Raw genomic sequence first — 27113 nt, 5'->3', positions numbered from 1 at the left:
AAGGGGCTCTCCTACCCACACGCCTCCCCCCCTTGTCCTTTTTTTTCCTCTCTCCCTCTTGAATTTTGCATTTCCCCCCCCCCTCCAGGAGGGTGAATTCTGTTGCCAAGCAGCTGAGAATAAAAACACTCCAGTCACCTGGAAACGGGGACCAGTCAAGCTTATAAAGAGTCGAATTCAGACTAATCCTACTCAATTGCTTGCGAGAGAGATTCCTTAGAATTCAGCCCGCTGGATAAAGAGGACTTTTCTTCCTAAGTCTGCTTTCCAGTTGAATTGATTATAGGCCATCCAGTTGCTGTTGACTCTTGGCGGCCACACAGGTCGCTCTTCTGCGGCTGAGTCCTTCGGGCCTCCCAACGGAACAGCTGAACAACTGAATCCATCACCCTTGTATTGCAGTTGGTGGCCCTCCTCTCCCTTTTCTTCCACCTTTCCAGCATTTATTTCCAGTTTAACCCAGATTTATTTTTTTAAAAAATAGATTTATGCAAGGTACAGCGAATGACAGAATCCGGGGGCTGGAAGGGGCCCTGGAGGTCGTCTAGTCCAACCCCCGGGCCGTGACAGGAGTCCTTACACCATCCCAAGACAAGGTTGTCCAACCTTGCCTTGAAAGACCCCTGCGATGGAGAGAAGCCACCGCAAGAGGCAAACTATTCCAATAACGAAATCAGGAAATTCCACATTTCCACCTTGACGGTTCCTCTGAGAAGGTGCCACCAGTGGCTTCTTGTCCTCTCCTCTGGTGCTCTTGGAGAATAAATGAATTGGAAGATGCTATCATGTCACCCCTACGACTTCTCTTCGTTAGGCGACACATGCCTAGTTCCCACAACCGTTTAATCACAGAGTTTAGCAACTTTGTGGCTCTTCTCTGTAGAGTGGGGCAACTCCGCCACAGCCAAATCGGTGCGGCCAATTCGCAAGGGCCAACTCGTGGCAGGACAACTCACCGTGGCCAATTCACCGTGACCCAACTCGCTCTGACCAACTGGCCGTGGCCAACTCACCGCGGCAAACTCGGTGCAGCCAAATCCTGGCAGGACCATTCATTGTGGCCAACTCACAGTGGCCAACTCGGTGTGGCCAACTTGTGGCAGGACAACTCCCCATGACCAACTCACCAGGGCCAACTCGTGGCAGGACAACTCACTGTGACCAACTCCTGAGTTCCAGGTTGCTTCTCTCTTTGGTTAGTTTCCATCCATTGCTTCTTGTCCTGCCTTCAGGGGCTTTGGAAGATAGCTTGACTCCCTCTTCTTTGGGGCAGCCCCTGAGATACTGGAAGGCTGCCATCATGTCCCCCGTCTTTCTGTTCATTAAACTAGACATCCCCAATTCCAGCAACCGTTCCTTGTATGTTTTAGCCTCCAGTCCTCTGATCATCTTCGTTGCTCTCCTCTGCACTCTCAGCATCTTTTTTACATCGGGGCGACCAAAACTGGATATTTTTTAAGTCTGGTCTTAGTAGCGGAGTCCGTTTAGGGACTGATCAAAGTTACAACGGCACTGAAAAAAGTGACTTAGGACCGTTTCACACGCTGTTGCAGCATCCTCAGGGTCAGGTGATCAAAACTGGGACCCTTGGTAACTGACTCATATTTATGACGGTGGCAGGGTCCCCGCGGTCATGTGATCAAAATTCAGATGCTTGGAAATTGACATGCACTTATGACAGTTGCAGAGTCCCGGCGTCACACAATCCCCTTTTTGCGACCTTCTGACAAGCAAAGTCAATGGGGCAAGCCGGATTCGCTTAACAACGGTTTGACTAGCTTAACAATGGCAACGATTCGCTTAACGACGGTGGCAAAACAAGGTCGTAAAATAGGGCAAACTTCACTGAACGAACGTCTCACTTAGCAATGGAAACCTTGGGTACAATTGTGGTCGTTAAGCCGAGGACTTACCTGTATACATTTCATTGTTTTAATGCAGTGTTTTTCAACCACTGTTCCGCGGCACACTAGTGTGCCGCGAGATGTTGCCTGGTGTGCCGTGGGAAAAACTGAAAAATTTGAAAGATTTAAAAAAAAATGTCAAATTTTCGCCCACTAGGCGGGCGCCGGACTGGTTAGCTCAAGACAATATAGCGAAAGCTATATTTCATTTGGATTTACTTTCACCGGAGATGCAAACAAACCAACTCCACTGTGCGTGGTGTGTGGTGAAAAGCTAGCTAACAGTGCTATAGTCCCAAGCAAACTTAAACGCCATCTCCAAACGAAACACCCTTCGCTTCAAAACAAGAATGCGGACTATTTTGTTCGCCTGCGTGAAAACACGGAGAAACAGGCAACTTTCATGAGAAAAACCACAAAGGTAAATGAAAGAGCTCTTAAAGCTAGCTATCAAGTTGCTGAACTTATAGCCAAGTCAAAAAAGTCGCACACTGTGGCAGAGACATTAATACTTCCCGCCTGCAAAGCTATTGTAGAGGAGATGCTCGGACCTGAAGCAGCTAAGGAAATAGCCAAAGTCCCACTCTCAGACAACACAATTTCCAGACGTATTAATGACATGTCTGCAGACATCGAAAGTGTGGTTTTTGATGGTGCAGGAGCAGGAGGAACTAACTGAACTGAGACAAAATCGTGGTTTCAAGCTAAGATTTGCTGATCTACCTTTGGACAGTTTTTGGTTGTATACTGCCAAGGAGTTCCCCCTTCTGGCAAACAAAGCTATTTTGACATTGCTCCCATTTTCCACTACATATCTCTGTGAGATGAGCTTTTCAAGCATGATTGCTATAAAAACTAAATACAGAGGGAGACTGAGAGCTGTTGACGAAGAGCAAGAGAATTACTTTATATATAGTCAATATAGGCACAGAGTTAAATTTTTTAACATTTTCTATTGGTGGAGTAAGGGACGCGGTGGCTCAGTCGGTTAGGACGCTGAGCTTGTCGATCAGAAGGTCGGCAGTTTGGCGGGTCGAATCCCGAGTGCCGCGTAACAGAGTGAGCGCCTGTTACTTGTCCCAGCTTCTGCCAACCTAGCAGTTCGAAAGCACGTAAAAATGCAAGTAGAAAAATAGGGACCACTACGGTGGGAAGGTAACAGCGTTCCGTGCGCCTTTGGCGTCTAGTCATGCCAGCCACATGACCACGGAGACGTCCTCGGACAAGCGCTGGCTCTTCGGCTTTGAAACGGAGATGAGCACCGGCCCCTAGAGTCGGAAACGACTAGCACGCAAGTGCGGGGGAACCTTTACCTTTTTATTGGTGGAGTGCCTCGTGATTTTTTTCATGAAACAAGTGTGCCTTTGCCCAAAAAAGGTTGAAAAACACTGTTTTAATGTTTGTTTGCTTTTTAAAATGTTTTTATGCCGCAAGCTGCCCAGAATCCTTTGACCCAAGTTGGGTGGCAAATAAATTTCCTAATAAATAAAAATTCCGATTGTGGCCGTCTCGCTTTTCCGAGGGCATCAAGGATGTATTTTCTCAATGGCAAGGAAAAAAATAGGAAAGTATTTATGGATAAAGAATTCCAAATTCCTTCCGTTGATTCCCCACCCCACCCCAGAATCGTTAAATTAATATCAACGCTCGGCAGTAAAGGAGAACGGATCGGATTGTGGCTTTTACTCAAAGAGCTAAATTATATTACAGAGGCCCCGGGGAGCCGATGAGTGTGACATTGGTCCTTTGGCTCTCCGCAAATTCACGGCAATAGGATTAGGGCCCGAAACGGTTAATATTCCACAGAGACTTGGCTGAAAGAGATGGCAGAAAGGGGTAGGGTGGGTGGGAGAGGAATTAACACCCCAGACCCCAGAGCTGAGCTTCAAACTAGCCGGGCGCCAGAGACTCCTAAGGCGGGCATCGCATTTTTGAATGAGGTGGAAAGCCTTGGGGGCAGTTGAGCGGATATGAAACCCAGGATGAGAATCGAGGTCCGCGTGGAAGTACAGGGGGGCATGGACAGTTTTGATGTTTATAAAGGTTGTCAACGTTTGTCCTAAGAGCCAATTCATTTTCAACCCATTTTCAGTTTTCACCTTTGAAGACTCGTCTTTTTTAAAAAAAAAACCACATCTATTTCTATCTATCTATCTATCTATCTATCTATCTATCTACTATATCATCTGTCTATCTATCTATCATTTATCTATCTATCCATCATCTACCTATATCTATCTATCCATCATCTTTATCTAAGCATCAATTATCTATCTATCAATCAATCATCTATATCATCTCTGTCTGCCTGCCTGCCTGTCTCCCTCTTTCTTTCTCTCTCTCTCTCTGTCTGTCTGTCTGTCTATCTCTCTGTCTGTCTGTCATCTATCTTATCCATCATCTACCTATCTCTATTATCTATCATCTATTTACCCATCTATCATCTATTTATCTATCCATCTATTTATCTATATATCTGTCTATATCTATCTTTATCTATCATCTATCTAATGCATACACACACACACACACACACACACGTTAAATGTTTGTTAAGCATTCAGAATACACTTGCTTGGTCCCAGACACGGGACAAATTTTATTTCCTGTTTCAGCCTAGCCCAAGGCCATCTTACAGGCAGTAGCCACAAGCAGTGGCAGCTCATATTTGTGTAAATTTTTTGGCTTGCTAACAAAGAATAAAGATTTGTCCCGTGTCTGGGACCAAGCAAGTGTATCCAATTCATATCATCTATTCATTCTGTATCTTTATGTCTCTGTATTCATCTACGTACCCACATCTATCGATATTAATTCATTCACTATCTGTCTACCTGTCTCTCTTATCTGTCTTTCTACCTGTAGACATTGAACAGTCACTAAACGAATGGTTGTAACTTGAGGAATGCCTAGAGCGCACCATTCACTGAAGACTGGTAAAGGCAAGAAAATGGGTCAGGATGCGGTGGAGACATTTCTTTCTCTCTGAAGATTCTTTCTCTTTTTCAGCGCGAAAGTCAAGGAGACAATACTATTCAAAGCCACCTCTGTCCATACTAAACCCACATACAAAAGTTCAAGCTTTTCTGTCTTACAAATTAAAATATGTGGCCTCTGCTCTTTCATTCTTTTATCGTCATGTGCTCATCTCCACTGCTGGAACATTCGCGGCTTATTCCGGTCTATCACACCGCTCCCTCCGTCTGTGTAATTCCTCTGGATCACAAACTAAAACTCTTTTAAAAACAGGCCTCGGTTCTGCAGCCCACATGAATAAATTCCTTCCAAGATTTACCTCGTTTATTGAGCAAATCAAGGTCCTGGGTGATCTCTGAGTTGGGTGGTTTCCTTGCAGACCTTTCGTGACCCAACTAGGGAACATCATCAGTGCTCGAAGGAAGGTGGGATGTGAGGAGGAGGAGGAGGAGGAGGAGGAGGAGGACTGTGGGGTGCTTGGTGTTCTCTGAGCTGGGTGGTTTTCTTCCAGATGTTTCGTGACCCAACTAGGGAACATCATCAGTGCTCGAAGGAAGGTGGGGTGTGAGGAGGAGGAGGAGGAGGAGGAGGAGGAGGAGGACTGTGGGGTCCTTGGTGCTCTCTGAGCTGGGTGGTTTCCTTGCAGACATTTCATGACCCAACTAGGGAACATCATCAGTGCTAGAAGGGGGGTGGGAAGGAGGAGGAGGAGGAGGACGATGACGACAACTGCGGGGTCCTTGCTGGTCTCTGAGCTTGGCTGTTTTCTTGCAGACATTTCATGACCCAACTGGGTCACATCATCAGTGTAGAAGGAAGGTGGGGTGTGAGGAGGAGGAGGAGGAGGAGGAGTGTGGGGTCCTTGGTGCTCTCTGAGCTGGGTGGTTTTCTTCCAGATGTTTCGTGACCCAACTAGAGAATATCATCAGTGCTCGAAGGAAGGTGGGATTTGGGGAGGAGGAGGAGGAAGAGGAGGACTGTGTGGTGCTTGGTGCTCTCTGACCTGGGTGGTTTCCTTGCAGACCTTTCGTGACCCAACTAGGGAATATCATCAGTGCTCGAAGGAAGGTGGGGTGTGAGGAGGAGGAGGTGGAGGAGTGTGGGGTCCTTGGTGCTCTCTGAGCTGGATGGTTTTCTTCCAGATGTTTCGTGACCCAACTAGGGAATATCATCAGTGCTCGAAGGAAGGTGGGATTTGGGGAGGAGGAGGAGGAGGACTGGGGGGTCCTCGGTGCTCTCTGAGCTGGGTGGTTTTCTTGCAGACATTTCATGACCCAACTAGGGAACATCATCAGTGCTAGAAGGGGCGTGTGTGGGGAGGAGGAGGAGGAGTACTAGAAAAGAGTGGTGTTTGTGGAGAGGAGGGAGGGAGGGAGGAGGGGGGAGGAACAGAGGAGGATGACGGCTGTGGGGTCCTTGGTGCTCTCCGAGTTTGGCAGTTCCCTTGCAGACGTTTCATGACCCAACTAGGGAATATCATCATGCTAGAAGGAGGGGTGGGGGGTGGGAAGGAGGAGGAGGAGGAGGAGGAGTGCTGGGAAAGAGTGGGGTTTGTGGAGAGAAGGAGGGGGAAGGAGGAGGGGAGGAAGGGAGGAGGAGGAGGAGAACTGTGGGGTCCTTGGTGCTCTCCGAGTTTTAGTTCTCTTGCAGACGTTTCATCACCCAACTAGAGAACACCATCACTGCTAGAAGGGTGTGTGTGTGTGTGTGTGTGTGTGTGTGTCTGTGTGTAGGTAGGAGGATGACAACGACAACTATGGGGTCCTTGGTGCTCTCTGAGATTGGTGGTTTTCCTGCGGTTGTCGGCTCTCTCACAAAGACAGAAGTGGGTGGGGGGCGGGGTGGGGGGGGAGAAACCCTGGAGCACGCCTACATCACGTGATGTGCAATTTTTATAAATCATTTATAAATCATTTTACCTGTGTAGGCGACGTTCTTAGGATTGCCATACGGAGCCCCGGGCTGAACGGGGCTATAAACAGGATTCATCGTCAAGGATGTGAAAAATCTGGAAAAACAGAACAAAAAAAAACAAAAACATTGGAGCGTTCACAAAGCATGCGTGGAAAACGTTTATACCAGGGGCAGGCAACCTCGGCTCTTTTATGACTCCATGGACTTCAACTCCCAGAATTCCTGAGTCAGCCTGGCTCAGCTTGGAAACTTCTCACTTTTCCCTCAGCATGGCTGACTCAGGAATTCTGGGAGTTGAAGTCCATGAGTCATAAAAGAGCCGAGGTTGCCTACCCTTGGTTTATACCAACGCTGAGGGAAATTTTTTTTAAAAAATAATTAAAATCTCGGTACTAGACAGACCCGATTGAAGTGGGTCTGCTCACTTCTTACTCATTCAGCCCTTTGGGGAGAAGCAAAGGGGAGCGAGGCTGTTTTGGGGGGGAGGGGTCTAATTCAAACCCTTCCTTCTCTTTTTCTCTACATATAGACCACACAACTTACAAACCGTTCAACTTAGTAACTGTTCAAAGTTACTGCAGCATTGGAAAAAAAGGGATTTGTGAGCGTTTGTCTCACTCACAACCAGAACAGAACAGAATAACAGAGATGGAAGGGACCTTAAAGGTCATCTAGTCCAACCCGCCTGCTCAGGCAGGAAGCCTACTAACTAGATGATCCTTGTGCTTCCTTGCACAGGTGGGTGTAAGGACTTCCAACCACTCCTTTCGGGATTGTTTGAAGTTACAACAGCACTGGATTAAGGGACTGTTTTTCACCACGCTTTCATGACCACTGCAGCATCCCCAGGGTCAGGTGATCAAAATTCGGACACTTGGGGCAACTGACTCGTATTTATATTTTATATTTATATTTATATTTTATTCGATTTCTATACCGCCCTTCTCCCAAGGGACTCAGGGCGGTTCACAGGGCATATATAAATAACGATACAAAAGTTAAAAGGAAATTAAACCAGTGCCCAATTAAAATACAACAATAATAAAATACTAAAAAACCAATTAAAAACCCATATTCCCCCATCAGGCCAGACCAGCCAATTCAAACAAGTGGGTCTTCAACCCGCGGCGGAAGGATCGGAGGTCTGATGCCATCCGGAGCTCAACCGGCAGTTGGTTCCATAATGCCGGAGCACCCACAGAGAAGGCCCTCCGACTGGGGGCCACCAGTCGGCATTCCCTGACCGGAGGCACCCTGAGGAGGCCCTCTCTGTGGGCACGCACTGGGCGGAGGGAAGTTGACACCGGCAGCAGGTGGTCCTCGAGGTATCCCGGACCCATGCCATGTAAGGACTTAAAGATCATAACCAGGACCTTGAACCTCACCCGGAAGACAACTGGTAGCCAATGCAGCTCGCGGAGCAAAGGTGTAACATGGGAGTACCGGGAAACTCCCAAGACAACTCTCACGGCCGCATTCTGTACCAGTTGGAGCCTCCGAGTGGTCTTCAAGGGAAGCCCCATGTAAAGAGCATTGCAGTAGTCCAGACGAGAGGTCACGAGCGCATGAGTGACCGTACACAGGGCATCCCGGTCCAGATAGGGCCGCAACTGGCGCACCAGGCGAACCTGGGCGAAAGCCCCCCTAGTCACGGCCACTATATGATCTTCCAAGGTAAGCCGTGAATCTAGGAGGACTCCCAAGTTGCGAGCCCTATCCACGGGGGGTAAGAGCTCACCCCCCATAGACAGCGATGGAACATTTTGAATGTCCCGGGATGCCGGAATGTACAGCCACTCAGTCTTGTCAGGGTTGAGTTGAAGTCTGTTCCTCCCATCCAGACCCGAACCGCCTCCAGGCAATGGGACATCACAGCGAGGGCATCACTGGGGTGGTTTGGGGTCGAAATGAAAAGTTGGGTATCATCGGCGTATTGATGATACCCAACTCCAAAACCACGAATGATCTCACCCAGCGGTTTCATATAGATGTTGAACAGGAGAGGCAAGAGGACCAACCCCTGAGGAACTCCACAAACGAGAGACCTAGGGGCCGATCTCTGCCCCCCTGCCAACACCGACTGCGAACGTCCCAGGAGATAGGAGGAGAACCACTGAAGAACTGTGCCTCCCACTCCCAATCCCCTGAGACGCCGCAGCAGGATACCATGGTCGATGGTATCGAAAGCCGCCGAGAGGTCTAATAGGACTAGGACAGAGGAATATCCCCTATCCCGAGCCCTCCAGAGATCATTCACCAGAGCGACCAATGCCGTCTCCGTGCTGTGCCCGGGCCTGAAACCCGATTGGTACGGGTCCAAATAATTTATGACGGTCGCAGCGTCCCGGGGATCACGTGATCCCCTTTGGCAACCTTCTGACAAGCAAAGTCAATGTGGGAAGCCAGATTCACTTAATAGCTGTGTTACTGACTTAACAACTGCAGTGCTTCACTTAACAATGGCAAGAAAGGTCCTTTAAAATGGGGCAAATCTCGCTTGGCACCTGCTTGGCTTAGCGACAGAAATTTTAGGCTTCATTGTGGTCGTAGGTCAAGGACTTAACTGTAAAACCACGATTCTCTCCGATTGTGTATTCTTACAATCTGTTCCGACCACCGTTCCTCCTGGGAACGCAGGACAGATATTCAATTAAAAAAAAATTTCATTTCCATAAAGTAGGCTGTATTTTTTCAACTTATCTAACAGACTTTCACACTCTGTACAGTTCTGATAAAGCTATTGACTAGTTATTCCCATCAGGCTTTCTTGGCACTGTTGCTAAAAAGAATTCCGGGATTTTCCATCTCTGCACATCTAGACGCCCGAGTAAAAAAGAAGACTGCTGTGTGTAACATTGCTGGCTGGTCTTGGATTATCTTAAGCAAATAACGTTTTATTGCAAGTATATTGCATCCTGCCCAATTTTCTGTCTCTTATGGGAAATGTCAGCCACTCAAACCACTAAATAGATACGATCTGTGGCTCAATTGGTTGACAAAGATATATTGAGAGGGATCTCGGAGTCCTAGTGGACAATCCCTTAAATAGGAGCCAGCAGTGTGCTGCAGCTGCCAAAAAAGCCAACACAGTGCTGGGCTGCATTAACAGAGGGAGAGAATCAAGAACACGTGAAGGGTTAATACCACTTTACAAGGCCTTGGTAAGGCCACACTTGGAATGTTGCATCCAGTTTTGGTCACCACGATGTAAAAAAGATGTTGAGACTCTAGAAAGAGGGCAGAGAAGAGCAACATAGAGGATCAGGGGACTGGAGGCTAAAACATATGAAGAACGGTTGCTGGAATGGGCTATGACTAGTTTAATGAAGAGAAGGACCAGGGGGAAATGATAGCAGCCTTCCAGTATCTCAGGGGCTGCCCCAAAGAAGAGGGAGTCAAGCTATTCTCCAAAGCCCCTGAAGGCAGGAGAAGAAGCGACGGATGGAAACTAGTCAAGGAGAGAAGCAACCTAGAACTAAGGAGAAACTTCCTGACAGTGAGAACAATTAACCAGTGGAACAACCTAACTCCAGAAGTGGTGAATATAAGGCGGGACTAGAACTCACCGTCTCCTGGTGATTGGCCCAAAGTCACCGAGCTGGCTTTCATGCCTAAGGCGAAACTAGAACTCACCATCTCCTAGTGAATGGCCAGAATCACCCAACTGGCTTTCATGCCTAAAGCGGAACTAGAACTCACTGTCTCCTCCTGATTGGTCCAGAGTCACCCAGCTGGTTTTCTGGCCTAAGGCAGGACTAGAATTCACCGTCTCCTGGTGATTGGCCCAAAGTCACTCAGCTGGCTTTCATGCCTATGGCGGAACTAGAACTCTCTGTCTCCTGGTGATTGGCTCAAAGTCACCCAGCTGGCTTTCATGCCTAAGGCGGAACTAGAACTCTCTGTCTCCTGGTGATTGGCCCAAAGTCACCCAGCTGGCTTTCATGCCTAAGGCGGAACTAGAACTCTCTGTCTCCTGGTGTTTGGCCCAAAGTCACCCAGCTGGCTTTCATGCCTAAGGCGGAACTAGAACTCTCTGTCTCCTGGTGATTGGCTCAAAGTCACCCAGCTGGCTTTCATGCCTAAGGCGGAACTAGAACTCTCTGTCTCCTGGTGATTGGCCCAAAGTCACCCAGCTGGCTTTCATGCCTAAGGCAGGACTCAAAGCCAATTTCTCGTGAAGAACCGTAAAGCTGACCATATCCCAGCGTGAACACCTTCCATTCTTTTAACTGAACTTCAGAGTCTTTAATAATAAGGCCCAGAGCAGTTCAGAGCCTTTCAGGAAATGACTGACAGTTTTCTGAATTAAACTAATGACATTTCAGAAATGGCCTTCTTCTTTGCGAGAAGGCTCGGCCAGGAAAACCACAAACCAATTTTAAGAATGCCAAATGGAAACCTGATTCCCACAGGACCGGACGTGAGCTTCCACTCCGATCCATCTCCGTCCTTACTTATTATTATTATTCACGCAATCCGTAGGGTCCTCCATCTCTGCAGAGACCCTAACACAGGGTGAAAACTCAGTTGCAAGTAAGGAGTAATAAATGCAGGAGGTCCTCCCACTTGCAAACCACTCCTTTAGTGACGTTCAAAGTTACAACAGCACTGGGAAAAGTGCCTTATGACCAGGTTGCACACATATGACCATTGCAGCATCTTTCCTCCCACCCTCCCCCGTGGTCACATGATCAAACTTCAGCGGCTTGGCAACTGGCATGTACTTACGCCTGGTTGCAGCGCCTCAACGTCTGGGGAATGTCATTTACTATCTTCCTAAGGAGAAGCTGACAAGCAAAGTCGATGGGGGAAAGCAGAGACCCTTATTAAGCGGGTTTTGCCCCAGTTTACGACCTCCCTTGCCATGGCCGTTAAGTGAATCACTGCAGCTAGTTAGTCGGTTTTTAAATGAATCCGGCATTCCCCGTTGACGTTGCTTGGGGGAAGGTCGCCAAAAGGGATCACATGACCTTGGGAACACAGCAACGGTCGTAAATATGAAGCGGTTGCCAAGTGTTCGAATTTCGGACACAGGGCCATGGGGATGCTGCAATGATCCTAACTCTGAAAAACAGTCGAAAAGTCACAATTTTCAGACTCACTCTGAACGGTCACTAAACGAACTGTTGTAAGCCGAGGACTTCCTTTGTATTTTTTTTCCTTCTCCCAATTTTTTTTTCCATTTTAGGCCACATCTTAGAATCCACAGCCTGAACAGGGAATCTAATTTCTAGCTTGTGTTAGTTAGCTCCTTGGACTGTCTTTTGTGACCAAAGCGCAGTGTAAATTCATAAACAGTCATACTGAAAAAGCAGGCAACTTTTAAGACTTGTGGACTTCAACTCCCAGAATCCTTCTGGGGACTCGATGTTCGCACGTCTTAAAGTCACCGAGTTTGGAGAGCTCTGTTCAAGAAGGATGGAAACCTTTTCTAAGCGCTATATCCTGTCGGGGTCGCTGTCGGGGTCTGGAAGCAACAGCCGCAAGGCAAGTGTGAAGCCTGAAAGCAGTTCCTAAGCAAAAAAAGTGCTTTTTCTTGTTGTGTCCCCATCTAACATTAAAAAAAAGCATTAAAACCTTAATAATATCAATCTGTTTGAGTTAAAAGACAGGTCATCTGTGTGAAATGGTGTAGGACAGGGGTCCACAACCCCTGGGCCGTGGACTGGTACCGGGCTGCTGCATCCCAACAACTGGTCTGCACAAAAAAGCAAAGCCCCATCTGTGGGATGCAGGCAGCACACAAAACCACACACCCTCCAGTCCGCGAAAAAAACCTCTCTCCACGGAACCGGTCAACACAGGCAGGACAACAAACAATGGATCAGGTGAAGGGTTAATACCACCTTAAGACCACACTTGGAATATTACATCCAGGGTGTCTTTGGGCCAGCCGCCAGGAGACGGGGAGTTCTAGTACCGCCTTAGACATGAAAGCTGAATGGATGACTTTGGGCCAATCACCAGGAGACGGTGATTTCTAGTCCCGCCTTAGGCATGAAAGCCAGCTGGGTGACTTTGGGCCAATCACCAGGAGACAGTGATTTCTAGTCCCGCCTTAGACATGAAAGCCAACCAGGTGACTTTGATCAATCACCAGGAGACTGTGAGTTCTAGTTCTGCCTTAGACATGAAAACCAGCTGGGTGACTTTGGGCCAATCACCAGGAGACGGTGAGTTCTAATCCCGCCCTAGACATGAAAGCCAGCTGGGTGACTTTAGGCCAATCACCAGGAGACGGTGAGTTCTAGTCCCGCCTTAGACATGAAAGCCAGCTGGGTGACTTTAGGCCAATCACCAGGAGACGGTGAGTTCTAGTCCCACCTTAAGCATGAAAGCCAACCAGGTGACTTTGATCAATCACCAGGAGACTGTGAGTTCTAGTTCTGCCTTAGACATGAAAACCAGCTGGGTGACTTTGGGCCAATCACCAGGAGACTGTGAGTTCTAGTTCTGCCTTAGACATGAAAGCCAGCTGGGTGACTTTGGGCCAATTACCAGGAGACGGTGAGTTCTTGTCCCGCCTTAGCCATGAAAGCTGGCAGATTAAAAAACCATCATATTATCAACATAATACAGCTATTTCTCTCCTTTTTTTAAAAAAATAGTTCCACAGGGCCGAAGTCTTTTTCTCACCCACCTCTCCTTTCCTATCTCTGCCCCCTCGCCCCACCCCCACCCCCACCCCAAAAAACCCTCACAAAACAAAGAGTTGATTGTCCTGATTAAAGTCTTCGCTGGAGCCCAGCTTGCCAACTACAACTTCCAACTTTGCTTAGCTAAAAACTGCACCGATTTTACATGACTTCAGCGTCTTTCCTGGCGCAGCTTCGTTGTCTTAAAAAGGAAAGGAGTAATAATTGAAAAGCGTCCTCTTTGATGTCTCTCGCAAGATGCGAGAGAGAAGACGAAGGGAAAATCATTCCTTAGCCCGTTTCAAAGGCGGGGTGGCATCCCATCCCAAGCCTATCCCCAAGGATGCTCCGCTCCTTGAGGACAAGATAGCCACACACACACCCCCCACACACACACAGACATTCAGATGCCTCTTAATTAGCACCCCTGGGAAAACAATCCAAGCTCCAGTAGTAGTAGGCTTCCCAACTCATTGTTAATCCGAAGAGGTGATGCTTTTTCAGCACACCAGCCCCAACCACGGCTGTCTCTGACGACAGCCGAACAACAACGTGGCTCGGCAGAAGGCCCCAAATCACTGTCAACTCCAAGCACTTAAGACCATCCCAGTGCTTGACACGAGACCCTCAAGCCAGGATTCATAGCTGGGTTACAGAGAAGTTCCTGAAAGGCAGCAGCCCTCCGAAGGCTGTAGGAAGAAGCCGGCCTCCGTTGACCCGGAAGGAGGAGAAGGAGAAAGCTGAAGACAACCAGGAAGGAATGGCATGGGGTCCTTGGTGCCGTCAGAGCTAGGTTCTTCTCTGGCAGGTGTTTTATGACCCAACTAGGGACCATTATCAGTGTTAGAAGGAAGTGGAGTTGGAGGAGGAGGAGGAGGAAGAGGAGGAGGACAGTGGGGTCCTTGGTGCTCTCTGAGATGGGTGGTTTTCTTGCAGACGTCTCATGACCCAACTAGGGAACATCATCAGTGCTAGAAGAGAGTGGGGTTAATGGAGAGGACAAGGGGGAAGAAGAGGAGAGGGGGGACTTTGGGGTCCTTGGAGCTGGGTCCTTGTCTTGCAGATGTTTTATGACCCCACTAGGGAACATCATCAGTGCTAGATTTTGAGGAGGTGGTGGTGTTGGAAAAGGAACAGTAGTAGTAGTAGGAGGAGGAGGAGGAGGAGGAGGACGACTATGGAATCCTTGTGGACTTCAACTCCCAGAATTCCTGAGCCAGCATGGGGGAAATTTTGGCCCCTTCATGACTTGTGGACTTTAACTCCCAGAATTCCTGAGCCAGCATGGGGAAACTATGGCCCCTTCATGACTTGTGGACTTTAACTCCCAGAATTCCTGAGCCAGCATGGGGAAACTATGGCCCCTTCATTACTCGTGGACTTCAACTCCCAGAATTCCTGAGCCAGCATGGGGGAACTAGGGCCCCTTCATGACTCGTGGACTTCAACTCCCAGAAGTCCTCAGCCAGCATGGGGGAACTAGGGCCCCTTCATGACTCGTGGACTTCAACTCCCAGAATTCCTGAGCCAGCATGGGGGAAATTTTGGCCCCTTCATGACTTGTGGACTTTAACTCCCAGAATTCCTGAGCCAGCATGGGGAAACTATGGCCCCTTCATGACTCGTGGACTTCAACTCCCAGAATTCCTGAGCCAGCATGGGGGAACTAGGGCCCCTTCATGACTCGTGGACTTCAACTCCCAGAATTCCTGAGCCAGCATGGGGGAACTAGGGCCCCTTCATGACTCGTGGACTTCAACTCCCAGAAGTCCTCAGCCAGCATGGGGGAACTACAACCCCTTCATGACTTGTGGATTTTAACTACCAGAATTCCTGAGCCAGCATGGGGGAACTATGGCCCCTTCATAACTCGTGGACTTCAACTCCCAGAATTCCTGAGCCAGCATGGGGGAACTATGGCCCCTTCGTGACTCGTGGACTTCAACTCCCAGAATTCCTGAGCCAGCATGGGGGAGCTGTGGCCCCTTCGTGACTTGTGGACTTCAACTCCTAGAATTCCTGACCCAGCATAGGGGGAAATCTTGGCCCCTTCATGACTGGTGGACTTCAACTCCCAGAATTCCTGAGCCAGCCATGCTCAGACTTCCATGCTGTCTCAGGAATTCTGGGAGTCGAAGTCTACAGGTTGTAAAGGGGCCATAGCTGCTTCTGACAAGCAAAGTCACTGGTGACGCCAGGTTCACTTTAAGAACCGGCTTACTAACTTAGCAACTGCAGTGATTCACTTAATGACAGTGGCAGGAAAGGTCGTAAAATGGGGCAAAAGTCACTGAGCATCCGAAATGTTGGGCTCAATTGCGATCAACATTAGACGGGAGTACTACCTGTGCAAAAAATCTAATAAAACCATCCAGTTGGGTCCATAAGCTTCGTAATCGAAAAGAAATGTGAAGATGGGCTGTAGGGACTTCATGTCTACACAGCTGATGCTCCGGAAGAATTCACAAATGACACGGTATGTGACTGAATGTTCCCTTTTGTCTTGACGGCGTCTCCAGCTTCAGCAACCGATTGGCCCCCTCAGGCATTAAATTTCAGCCGGTTCCCCCCCACCCAAAGTTTAAATTAAAGCCTGCCAAGAAAAAGCTGAAGTCTTAATTTGCCTCCCACTAAACAGTAAGCCTTGTTCTTTGACCCACAGCATTAATAGGGCATGTCTGTAAATGGAAGTTAAATCACAATAATTTGTAGGAGGTCCCAAGCCATCAGCTTGCATGACAATGTGGCTGTTACAAAGAACGGCAATGCCACGGCTAGGGAAAAACTTGGATTTCACGGCAATTTTTAAATACGTACCGCCGCGAAGGAGCCCCCAAATTTCTGTTGCGAAGCGGAGACATTTGCTAAGTGGATTTCGCCCCGTTTTACGACCTTCCTTGCCATCGTTGTTAAGCGAATCGCGGCAGATGTTAAGCTAGTAACACGGATGTTCAGGGAATCCGTCTTCCCCCGCTGACTTCGCTTGTCGGAAGGCCGCAGAAGGGGATCACACGACCCTGGGACATAAATAGGAACCGGTTGCCAAGCATCCGAATTTTGAACACGTGACCCCGGGGAAGCTGGTCGTAAGTGTGAAAAACTATTGTAATTAAGAGGCTGGTGTTGCAGATGAAAACATGCCAAATTAATTTAATTTACTAAGGCAGAGTGCGATAGGTTAGATCACAGGTACCTTCTATAATTCAACAGCCCTTTGCGACTCGAGTATCTTCTGCACAACATGTTCAACCAACAGAACTGTCGAGAGGTTGACAACTGACAACACACACACTTTGCAGCACAAAAAAATGGCCGTGCTGCAGCGGAAAAAGCAGTAAATTACGCATCAGGAGCAGAAGGAGCTTAAAGGAACCTGGAAAAGCAAAGACCTTTTTTTTTATGTTCCTCTAAGCCAGCGGGAGGCAACCTTGGCTCTTTTATGACTCATGGACTTCAACTCCCAGAATTCCTGAGCCAACATGGAGGAACTATGGCCCCTTCATGACTTGTGGACTTCAACTCCCAGAATTCCTGAGCCAGCATGGCTCAGCTTGGAAGCTCTTCTTTTCCCCTCAGCATGGCCCCCTCAGGAATTCTGGGAGTTGAAGTCCACGAGTCATAAAAGAGCCAAGGTTGTCTACGCCTGCTGTAAGCCAGGGGTGGGGAACGATGGTCCCACTACCAGTATGACTCGTGGACTTCAAATCCCAGAATCCCCGAGCCAGCTTGGTCCCTGCTTTGGAGGCGAGCCTCACCATCTCTCCACCTTTCAGGTCGGGCATCTGTGCCCCTCCCTCTGGTCCTTTGGTTCCTGTCTTTGACCACCTATTAACCTCCCCCCCCCCATCCTTCATTTTGCCATTACTGTGTTATTTAAAGGGGGGGTTGCACGATTGATGCTTGCTCTAGAGAAGTTGTGGACTTCAACTCCCATAATTCCGGAGTCAGCCATGCTCAGGCTTCCATGCCGACTGAGGAATTCTGGGAGTTGAAGTCCAGAGGTCATTAAGGGCCATGGTTGCTGGCTGAGGGATTCTGGGAGTTGAAGTCCAACGGTCATTAAGGGCCATGGTTGCTGGCTGAGGGATTCCGGGAGTTGAAGTCCAGAGGTCATTAAGGGCCATGGTTGCTGGCTGAGGGATTCTGGAAGTTGAAGTCCAACGGTCATTAAGGGCCATGGTTGCTGGCTGAGGGATTCTGGGAGTTGAAGTCCAGTGGTCTGTAAGGGCCATGGTTGCTGGCTGAGGGATTCTGGGAGTTGAAGTCCAGTGGTCTGTAAGGGCCAAAGCTGCTCTAGAGAAGAGGTGGGGAACGGTGCCCCCTTTACGACTCGTAGACTTCAACTCCCAGAATTCCTCAGCCAGCTTGGCCCTTGCTTTGGAGTTGAGCCCCACAATCTGTCCTCATTTCAGGAGTCCATGCCACAGGCACCCCCACCCCATGAATTAGGAAACAACGCCCCCCCCAATATATTCCCCTTTTCACACCCGTAGAGCAGGAAAAGGCCCACCTGCCCCCCACCTCCAAGGATGCATATTAATGGGCGCATTGGCCCCACCCAACACCGGTTGGCATCCGTGGTGTCCCCCCCCAACCAGAAAGAAGCGGCTCAAGTCTTTGGCTCCTGTCTATGATGACCTGCTTGCCCCCCCCCCATCCTTTGTTCTGCCATTACCCTAATTCAGAGGGGAGGTTGATTTAATTTATATGCTGCCTTTTTTCACAAATAACGTGAGGCAGTGAACATATAAGAGCCTTGGTGGAGCAGTGGGCTAATGCCTCCTTAAGTAACACCAGCTGCCTGCAATTAGTGCAGGTTCGAGTCCCACCAGGCTCAAGGTTGACTCAGCCTTCCATCCTTCCCAGGTAGGCAAAATGAGGACCCAGATTGTTGGGGGCAATGAGCTGACTTTGTAATAATGCCGCTTGGGGTGTGTGTGAAAGCCCTAACAAGCAGGCATATACATAGAATGAAGGCTACTGCTAAGCTTGTAAGCCGCCCTGAGTCTTCGGAGAAGGGCGGGATATAAATGGAATTAAAATAAAAAATAAATAAATATTCACACAATTTCCTTCCATTTTTTTCCAAAACAACAACCCTGTGAGGTGGGTTGGGCTGAGACAGAGGGACTCGCCCAAAGTCACCCAGCTGTCTTTCATGCCTAAGGCGGGACTAGAACTCACCGTCTCCTAGTGATGGGCCCAGACTCACCCACCCGGCTTTCATGACCCTGGGACATTGCACCCGCCATAAATACAGGTAATCCTTGACTTATAGCCACAGTTGAGCCCAAAAGTGAGATGGTTGTTAAGTGAGGTTTGCCCCATTTTACAACCTTTCTTGCTTTTTAATGAAGAGAAAGACGATTCCAGTATCTCAGGGGCTGCCCCAAAGAAGAGGGAGTCAAGCTCTTCTCCAAAGCGCCTGAAGGCAGGACGAGGAGCAACGGATGGAAACTAACCAAAGAGAGAAGCAACCTGGAATTAAGGAGAAACTTCCTAACAGTGAGGACAATTAGCCAGTGGAACAGCCTGCCTCCAGAAGTTGTGGGCGCTCCATCACTGGAGGCTTTTAAGAAGAGACTGGACAGCCACTTGTCTGAAATGGTGTAGGGTTTGCTGCCTGAGCAGGGGGTTGGACTAGATGACCTCCAAGGACCCTTCCAACTTCTTATATTATTATTATTATCATCATTATTATCATCATTATCATCATCATTATTATTATTATTATTATTATTATTATTATTATTATTATTATTATTATTATTATTATTTACTATTATTATTATTATTATTCTCCTTTATTCATAAACATGAAACTCAGTCAACTGAACAATCAAACTGACTGGCACCAATGGTTGAGACGGGTTGCTGCCAGCATCCTAGGTATCAACCAGGTGGTTGTTGTTGTTTGTTAAGGGAATCACTGCAACTGTTCAGTTAGTGACACGGTCTTTAAATGGGTCCGGCTTCCCCACTGACTTTGCTCGTCAGGTTGCAAAAGGGGGAATCACGTGACCCGGGGGACACAGCGACCGTCATAAATACGAGTCTGTTGCCAAAAGTCTGAATTTTGATCCCGTGATGACACAACAGTCGTTAATTGTGAAAAATGGATCTCTAAGTCACTTTTTTCTGTGCCGTTGTAACTGAACAAGCTGTTGTAACTCGAGGATTAATCTGTACGCTTCTTTCAGCCCTGTTTCCATTTATTATTGTTATTGTTGTTGTTGTTGTTGTTGTTGTTGTTGTTGTTATTATTATTATTATTATTATTATTATTATTATTATTATTATTATTATTTCTTCACACTTTTCATTTTCTTAGCTTGCCACTTCTTGCTCCTTTCCTGCACTCTACATAACGGCGCTTATACCAAAAAAAAAAAAAAGGGAATAGCATAATGGGGACGGGAGGATTTAAATCACTCCACACCGAATAGCAATACTTAAAAGCGCTGCTATGGCAACGGTGTAAATAAGACTGCCGAATATTATCCGGCCCAACAAAAGTCCTTTTTTCCTTTTTAGTTATTTGGGAAGGAAACTAATCCTCTCCCGCTTGTTCAAGCATTTTATTTCCTCCCAAAATTACAGAGGAGGTTTTTTTCCTCCCACAGGCCAGAGGCCATTAGCCTCAAACACTGGGCCACAGAGGTGTGCGTATTCCGCACTGTGTACCACTTCGAGTTTTAAATGAGTGGGAGAAATGTTTTAGGGAGAAATTGCCTTTTAAGAGACCCATAAAATGTACAGCGATGCAGCCAGCCTGGTAAACATTGCTGGCAGAAATAATGTTTGTGGTAATGTATATGACCTAGCCCTTGACAACACTGTGGACTTCAGCTCCCAGAATTCCTCAGCCAGCAAAGCTGGCTGAGGAATTCTGGGAGCTGAAGTCCACAAGTCTTAACGTTGTCAAGGTTGCAGACTCCTGAGGGCCTAGCCTGAATTTGTTTTTCCTTATTAACTTGTGTAAAAAAAAATTGGGGGGGAGGGGAGGGAGGAAAAACCCCAATTTTCTATTTAATTAAATCCTTTGCTTTGCACAGGCTTCGAACACGGTCTGTGTGAAGTGTGTACTTTTCCCACTGAAGCTGTCTGGCTAAATTCACAACCTGGAACAGCAGGCTGATCCTTCAGGAGAGGATGAAAAGATATTTAAGGGGCATCATCATCATCATTATTATTATTATTATTATTATTATTATTATTATTATTATTATTATTATTATTATTATTAATTATTCCTTGCAAGAAGAAAGGATGAATGGGCTGTCTCCATTGGCACGCAGCTGGAAATGCAACTGCATTTTGATCTCCTATGCAGGGTTTCTAGATGTCTGGCTTAATAAGAATTTTGAAGAAAAAAAAAGGATATATAGTGATTTAACCAATCAAATTTTACCAATATAAGTGAAATATAAATTGATTAGAAAAGATGTTATGGGTAGATGTAATAAGATAGAGAAGTAGTATAGAATTTTTACCGCATATGAAATGTGAAAATATTGGGATGACGTATTTAAATGGAAAATTTGGATATTTAGATGTTAAATACTGAGAAAATTATGACTGATAAGAATTGTTTGAATATTATGGAGAAATTGAGCTTACAAGATTTATGAAAATAAGATATATGGTGAATCGATAAGGTGGTTTTTACGAAGATAACGTAAGTTGATAAGAAAAAAAAGCCACATATGGACGCTATTATTGTTGGTATAAACATGGAAGAAAATGTTTATATTTAATCATTTCTATATTGAAAATATCAAATATCAAAAATTATATGTGCTTAATATTGAAGAATACTACTGGGAGAAGAGGAGGTCAAAGAAATATATTAATTGACATACTAATTATGGACATACGAAAATTAATTATTATTGACTGTTCATTAACTATTATTAATTGTATGTTCTTTCCAAAAAAAATTATGAACCAAGATAACACGCTGTACACCAGGCACTAAGGATTGTTATTGTAAAAAAAATCAATAAAACTTTTATTTAAAAAAAAGAAAGCAAGAAAAGATATTTAAAGAGCTTTTTATTTTTTATTCCTTGCAAGGATGAGCTGGCTGTCTCCATCGGCACTGAGCGCGGCAGAAACTGCACGCAGCTGGAAATGCGACTGCATTTTATCTCCTACGCAGGGCTTCTAGATGTCCGGCACAGAGGAGGGGCGACAATCCTGATTTCCAGCAATATACAAATGCAAAACGCACAGCGAGTAAACTCAGAGGAAAGCAGCAACCGAGAAATCAGCCTCATTAGCCCGTTGGGGGGAAAAAATTCCACGCTCTTAAAGGCAGGGGAACTATCGCACGCACACAAACACAATGTCAGCGCTGCTAACGTCGTATGTTTTTGCTTTGACAACGTATGGAGATGCAGCCATTTTCCCTCTTATGTTTTACTCTTAGAGTTAGAGTTAGATGGTGCTGGGGGGAGGAAGGTGCGTGAGACTTTAGCTAGACATAACAAATGCTGAACCTAGCGGGAGAACCAAGGTTATTGAAATAAGAGGTGATAAAGAATTGGGCTGGAGAGCTGGAGGGAAAGCCCGCACTTCAAACTAATTGGGGAAAGTGATTTATGACTGTTAATTGGAGGAGGGAATTGGGCTTTGATACTATGTGCTCAGGGGAGGGGAACTTAAGATTTTGGCTTCGATTATGAAAGTGCCGATGCTGTGCTACTCAAATAAAGATTCTTTAATGCCTCAGAAGCTCCTTGAAGAGTTTCATCTATCGGAACCAGGACACACAACTCCACAAAGCAGAATAATGTTCATACTACAAAGATGCCTTGTATTAGACCAGGGGTCTCCAACCTTTTTTGTTTTGGCGGTCCGGTGGGTGAGGGAGAGACAGGCGCCTTACGCACGCATGCGTAAAGGTGAATGCGACCACAGCCCACAAGTTGGGGACCTCTGGGTGAGACAGCTGAACTGCAAACTGGGAACAAGAGGCTGTGGGTGCTAACTTATACAACGGTTGTACTTGACTTACAACAGTTTGTTTAGTAACCGTTCAAAGTTGCAATGGCACTGGGGGGGGGAAGGAACTTAGGACTCTTTTTAGGACCATTGCAACAGCCCCCATTTGCCACCTGATCAAATTTTGGATGCTCGACAATCAGTTCATGTTTATGACAGTTGCGGTGTCCCCGGCACTACAGTGCTCGTAAGTTGAGGACTACCTGTATAGAACAGTGCTCCTCAAACTCACCAACTTTAAGATGTCTGGATTTTAACTCATACTTATATCCATGCCACCTGGGGGATTCTGGGAGTTGAAGTCCAGACATTGCTAAGGCTGACAAACACGGGTACAGAATCAGGCATCCTGTCCTTTAGTACTTACAGGTGGTCCTCAGCTTAGAAAAATTCATTTAGTGACCAAAGTTACAACAGCACTAAAAAAAAAAGTGAATTATGACCAAGTCCTCATAATTAGTAAAATTGCAGCATCCACATGGTCATGTGATCAAAATCCGGGGATTGGGCAACCGGCTTGTATTTAACAACAAAAGTTGGAAGGGATCTTGGAGGTCATCTAGTCCAACCCCCTGCTCAGGCAGGAAACCCTACACCATTTCAGACAAATGGCTGCCCAGTCTCTTAGAACAGAACAGAGTTGGAAGGGACCTTGGAGGCCATCTAGTCCAACCCCCTGCACTGTCCCGGAGTCACGTGATCACCATTGGTGACCTTCCCAGCCAAGCACGGTGAAGGGGGTGGGGAGCCAGTTTCATTTACTTTCCACCTGATTCAGTTAACAACTGCAGTGATTTGCTTAGCAACCATGACAACAGTTGTAAAATTGGGAGCAACCCAAGCCGTTCCACTGGTTTATTGTTCTCCCTGTCAGGAAATTTCTCCTTAATTCTAGGCTGTTTCTCTCCTTGATGAGTTTCCATCCGTTGCTTCTTGTCCTGCCTTCAGGTGCTTTGGAGAAGAGCTTGACTCCCTCTTCTTTGGGGCAGCCCCTGAGATGCTGGAAGGCTGCTATCATGTCCCCCCTGGTCCTTCTCTTCATTAAACTGGACATACCCAATTCCAGCAACCGTTCCTCATATGTTTTAGCCTCCAGTCCCCTGATCATCTTCGTTGCTCTTCTCTGCACCCTTTCTAGAGTCTCAACATCTTTTTTACATCGTGGTGACCAAAACTGGACGCCGCATTCCAAGTGTGGCCTTACCAAGGCCTTGTAAAGTGGTATTAACACTTCACGTGATCTTGATTCTATCCCTCTGTTGATGCAACCTGCGACTGGAACAGCTAGCTACTGTAATTGTTCAGTGATTATACTCCATCTGCTAAAAAGGAAAATCCGGAGCCCTCGTAGGTGCTGGTGGTAGCCTGCTCAGAGCAAATAGTTTGGGCAAAGGCAGACCTTTTTCCAAGGGACTGAAACTCCGTGTCTTATACAGAGACGCAAGACTAAACTGGAATGAGCAGCCAAACTCCATTCTTACGTTTTTACCGGATGACACACTGTCCTGCAGGCAAGGCACGTTTTTTCATATACAGTATCCACCTCCAAACACAAGAGAATAGAATAGTGCTGGAAGGGACCTTGGAGGTCTTCTAGTCCAGCCCTCTGCTCAAGCAGGACCTATACCGTCTCGGACAGGTGAATGGACAGGTGAATATCCAGTCTCCTCTTAAAAATCAGTGGATAGGACAGGATAGGACAGAGGATAGGACAGAGGATAGGACAGGACAGGATAGGACAGGACAGGACAGGACAGGACAGGACAGGATAGGATAGGATAGGATAGGATAGGATATGCATGGCATGGCATAGAATACAGAACATTGGATAGGATTGGATAGGATAGCGTAGGATAGGATAGGAATGGCATGGAATACAGAACAGCGAGTAGAGTAGAGTAGAGTAGAGTAGAGTAGAGTAGAGTAGAATAGAATAGAATAGAATAGAATAGAATAGAATAGAATAGAATAGAATAGAATAGAATAGAATAGAATAGAATAGAATAGAATAGAAAAATAGAGGATAGGATGGATAGGATAGGATAGAAATAGAACAGGATAGGATAGGATAGGATAGGATAGGATAGGATAGGATAGGATAGGATAGGATAGGATAGGATAGGATAGGATAGGATAGGATAGGATAGGATAGGATAGGATAGGATAGGATAGGATAGGATAGGATAGGATAGGATAGGATAAAAGAGGGGAGGGGAGGATATAGAACAGATTACAGAACAATACACAGAACGGAACAGAATAGACTAGAGATTAGAATAAAGAACGGAATATAGAATAGGGAACAGAATAGATTACAAAACAGAACGGGATATAGGATAGGCTACAGAACAGAACAGAATTCTTTATTGGCCACGTGTGACTGGACGCACAAGGAATTTGTCTCCGGGGCAGAAGCTCTCAGTCTACAGGCAAGCAACCAAGTGATATAATCATAACAACAAAGGATAATAATCATAAGAACGATGCCAATGGCGAAGGTGGGTGGAAAGGACAATAGTAATACAGCCCCGTTACCTGGGTAATATACTTAAAAGACGTAAATACATGCATTTTTGGGGTGGGGTGGGTGGGAGAGAAATCCTTCATAATTTTATCCCTGTAGGTACGTAGCGTTTCTTCCATCTTAAGAAAAAGGCTCTTTCGAAGCACGAGGCAGGCTCTTCACCAGCCCCCTGCACAGGAAGTAAATTTATTGCAGGCTTACCGTGCAAGGCAGCCCCCTTGAATTATCTTGACTCGCTGACATTTTAATAAATCTCAAAACATACACGCAAAATCAATCTTGGGTATTTCGACTCTCATTTCCCCCACCCAACACACACACACACTCTTTCCCTCCTCTAACAGGAAAAAAAAACAAGCTTCTCGTTATAAAAGGTTTTTATTAGTGAGTTCTGTCCCATTTTACACGACCTTTTTTTTTTTGGCCACGGTTGTTAAGCAAATCGCTGCCCTTGCTAAGTGGATAGCGGGGCCGTTAATCAAAACTGACTCTCCCCCCCCCCACTGACTTTGCTCGTTGGAAGATTACTTCCCAGCAACCGTCATAGAATTGGGTGGGACCTTGGAGGTCTTCTAGTCCAACCCCCCCCTCCACACACACACACACACACACCAGCTCGCAGGCAGAAAAACCTGACACTATTTCAGACAAATGTTTGTCCAATCTTTTAGCTTTAGCTTTACAGCCATCTGTAATCTTCACCTTCCCAGTCAAGAAGAAAAAAGTTCAAGTTGCTCTAATTGGCAAATTCTTGACCCAGAAACTAATTAATGACTTCTGGTGAAGTTCACCTTCGGGAGATAGTTCAGATTTTTGCTGGAAACGGGGAAGAAGTAAACCCAGCGATAAAATGCTGATGTGACAAGGCCGAAGGAAAAAAAATCCAAAGGATAATTCAACTGATTGCTGTTAGCAGGATTATCCAGAAATAGACTGTCAAGTTTTCGCTCTTGTAAAGAATGCGGATAAAAATATCAGCAAGTGGAAAGAATAAGGAGAAGCGTCATATCAGCGCTCAGGAAGAAGCTCATTAAAATCAAATGCTGCAAACATAAGAATGTAGACATTAGGCAGCCGATACAAATGAAGTGGCAGCAGATTATCATCAGGAAAGATCCGGATGAAGCAGAAACTTGTTTAAACCACAGTTTAAGGACACACTCGGAAGGCAGCATCCAGTTTTGGTCCCCACGATGTAAAAAAAGACGTTGAGACTCTAGAAAGAGTGCAGAGGAGAGCAACGAAGATGATCAGACGACTGGAGGCTAAAACATATAAGGAATGATTGCTGGAATTGGGTATGTCCAGTTTAATGAAGAGAAGGGTGAGGGGGGACATGATAGCAGCGTTCCAGTATTTCAGGGGCTGCCCCAAAGAAGAGGGAGTCAAGCTATTCTCCAAATCACCAGAAGGCAGGACAAGAAGCAATGGATGGAGACTCATCAAGGAGAGAAGCAACCTGGAACTAAGGAGAAATTTCTTGACAGGGAGAACAATTAACCAGTGGAACAACCTGCCTCCAGAAGCAGTGAATGCTCCAAGACTGGAAGTCTTTAAGAAGAGACTGGACAGCCCTTTGTCTGAAATGGTATAAGGTTTCCTGCCTGAGCAGGGGGTTGGACTAGATGACCTCCAAGGTCCCTTCCAACTCTGTTATTCTATTCTATTCTATTCTATTCTATTCTATTCTATTCTATTCTATTCTATTCTATTCCATTCCATTCCATTCCATTCCATTCCATTCCATTCTCTATTCTACACTTTCTATTCTACACTTTTTTTTCCATTCCATCTCATTCCATCCCATCCCATCTCATTCTATGGCAAATTATTGCAGAACCCCAGTTCCCAGAAGGCCCAGTGAGATAAAATTTAAGAGCATTGTTTAATTTGCAGATGACACCAAGCTGGCAGGAATAGCCAACACTCCAGAAGACAGGCTTAAGATACAGGAGGATCTGGTCAGACCTCAACAAAATGAAATTCAATGGTGAAAAAAGTCAGGTTCTACATTTAGGCAAGAAAAATCAAATGCACAGGTATAGTATAGGTGGTACCTTGCTCGATAGTAGCAATTGTAAGAGGGATCTCGGAGTCCTAGTGGACCATCACTTAAATAGGAGCCAGCCGTGTGCGGCAGCTGCCAAAAAAGCC

General features: G+C 46.5%; 1 protein-coding gene across 1 annotated transcript in view; it reads right to left on the bottom strand.

Annotated features, from left to right (window-relative positions):
* FAM168A (family with sequence similarity 168 member A) overlaps positions 1-27113 on the bottom strand; it is an 85860-nt gene that overhangs the window by 43221 nt on the left and 15526 nt on the right. The window contains exon 2 of the mRNA XM_081327891.1: positions 6800-6888. Coding sequence (XP_081184017.1) covers positions 6800-6869 — 70 coding nt within the window. The 5' untranslated portion in view covers positions 6870-6888. The remainder of the gene's footprint in view (positions 1-6799; positions 6889-27113) is intronic.

The sequence above is a fragment of the Vipera berus genome (genome assembly GCF_964194415.1).
Source record: "Vipera berus genome assembly, chromosome: 4".
NCBI classification, from domain to species: Eukaryota; Metazoa; Chordata; class Lepidosauria; order Squamata; family Viperidae; genus Vipera; species Vipera berus.
The sequence above is the reverse complement of the archived record's forward strand: the minus strand, read 5'-3'. Positions and strand labels throughout refer to the sequence as shown.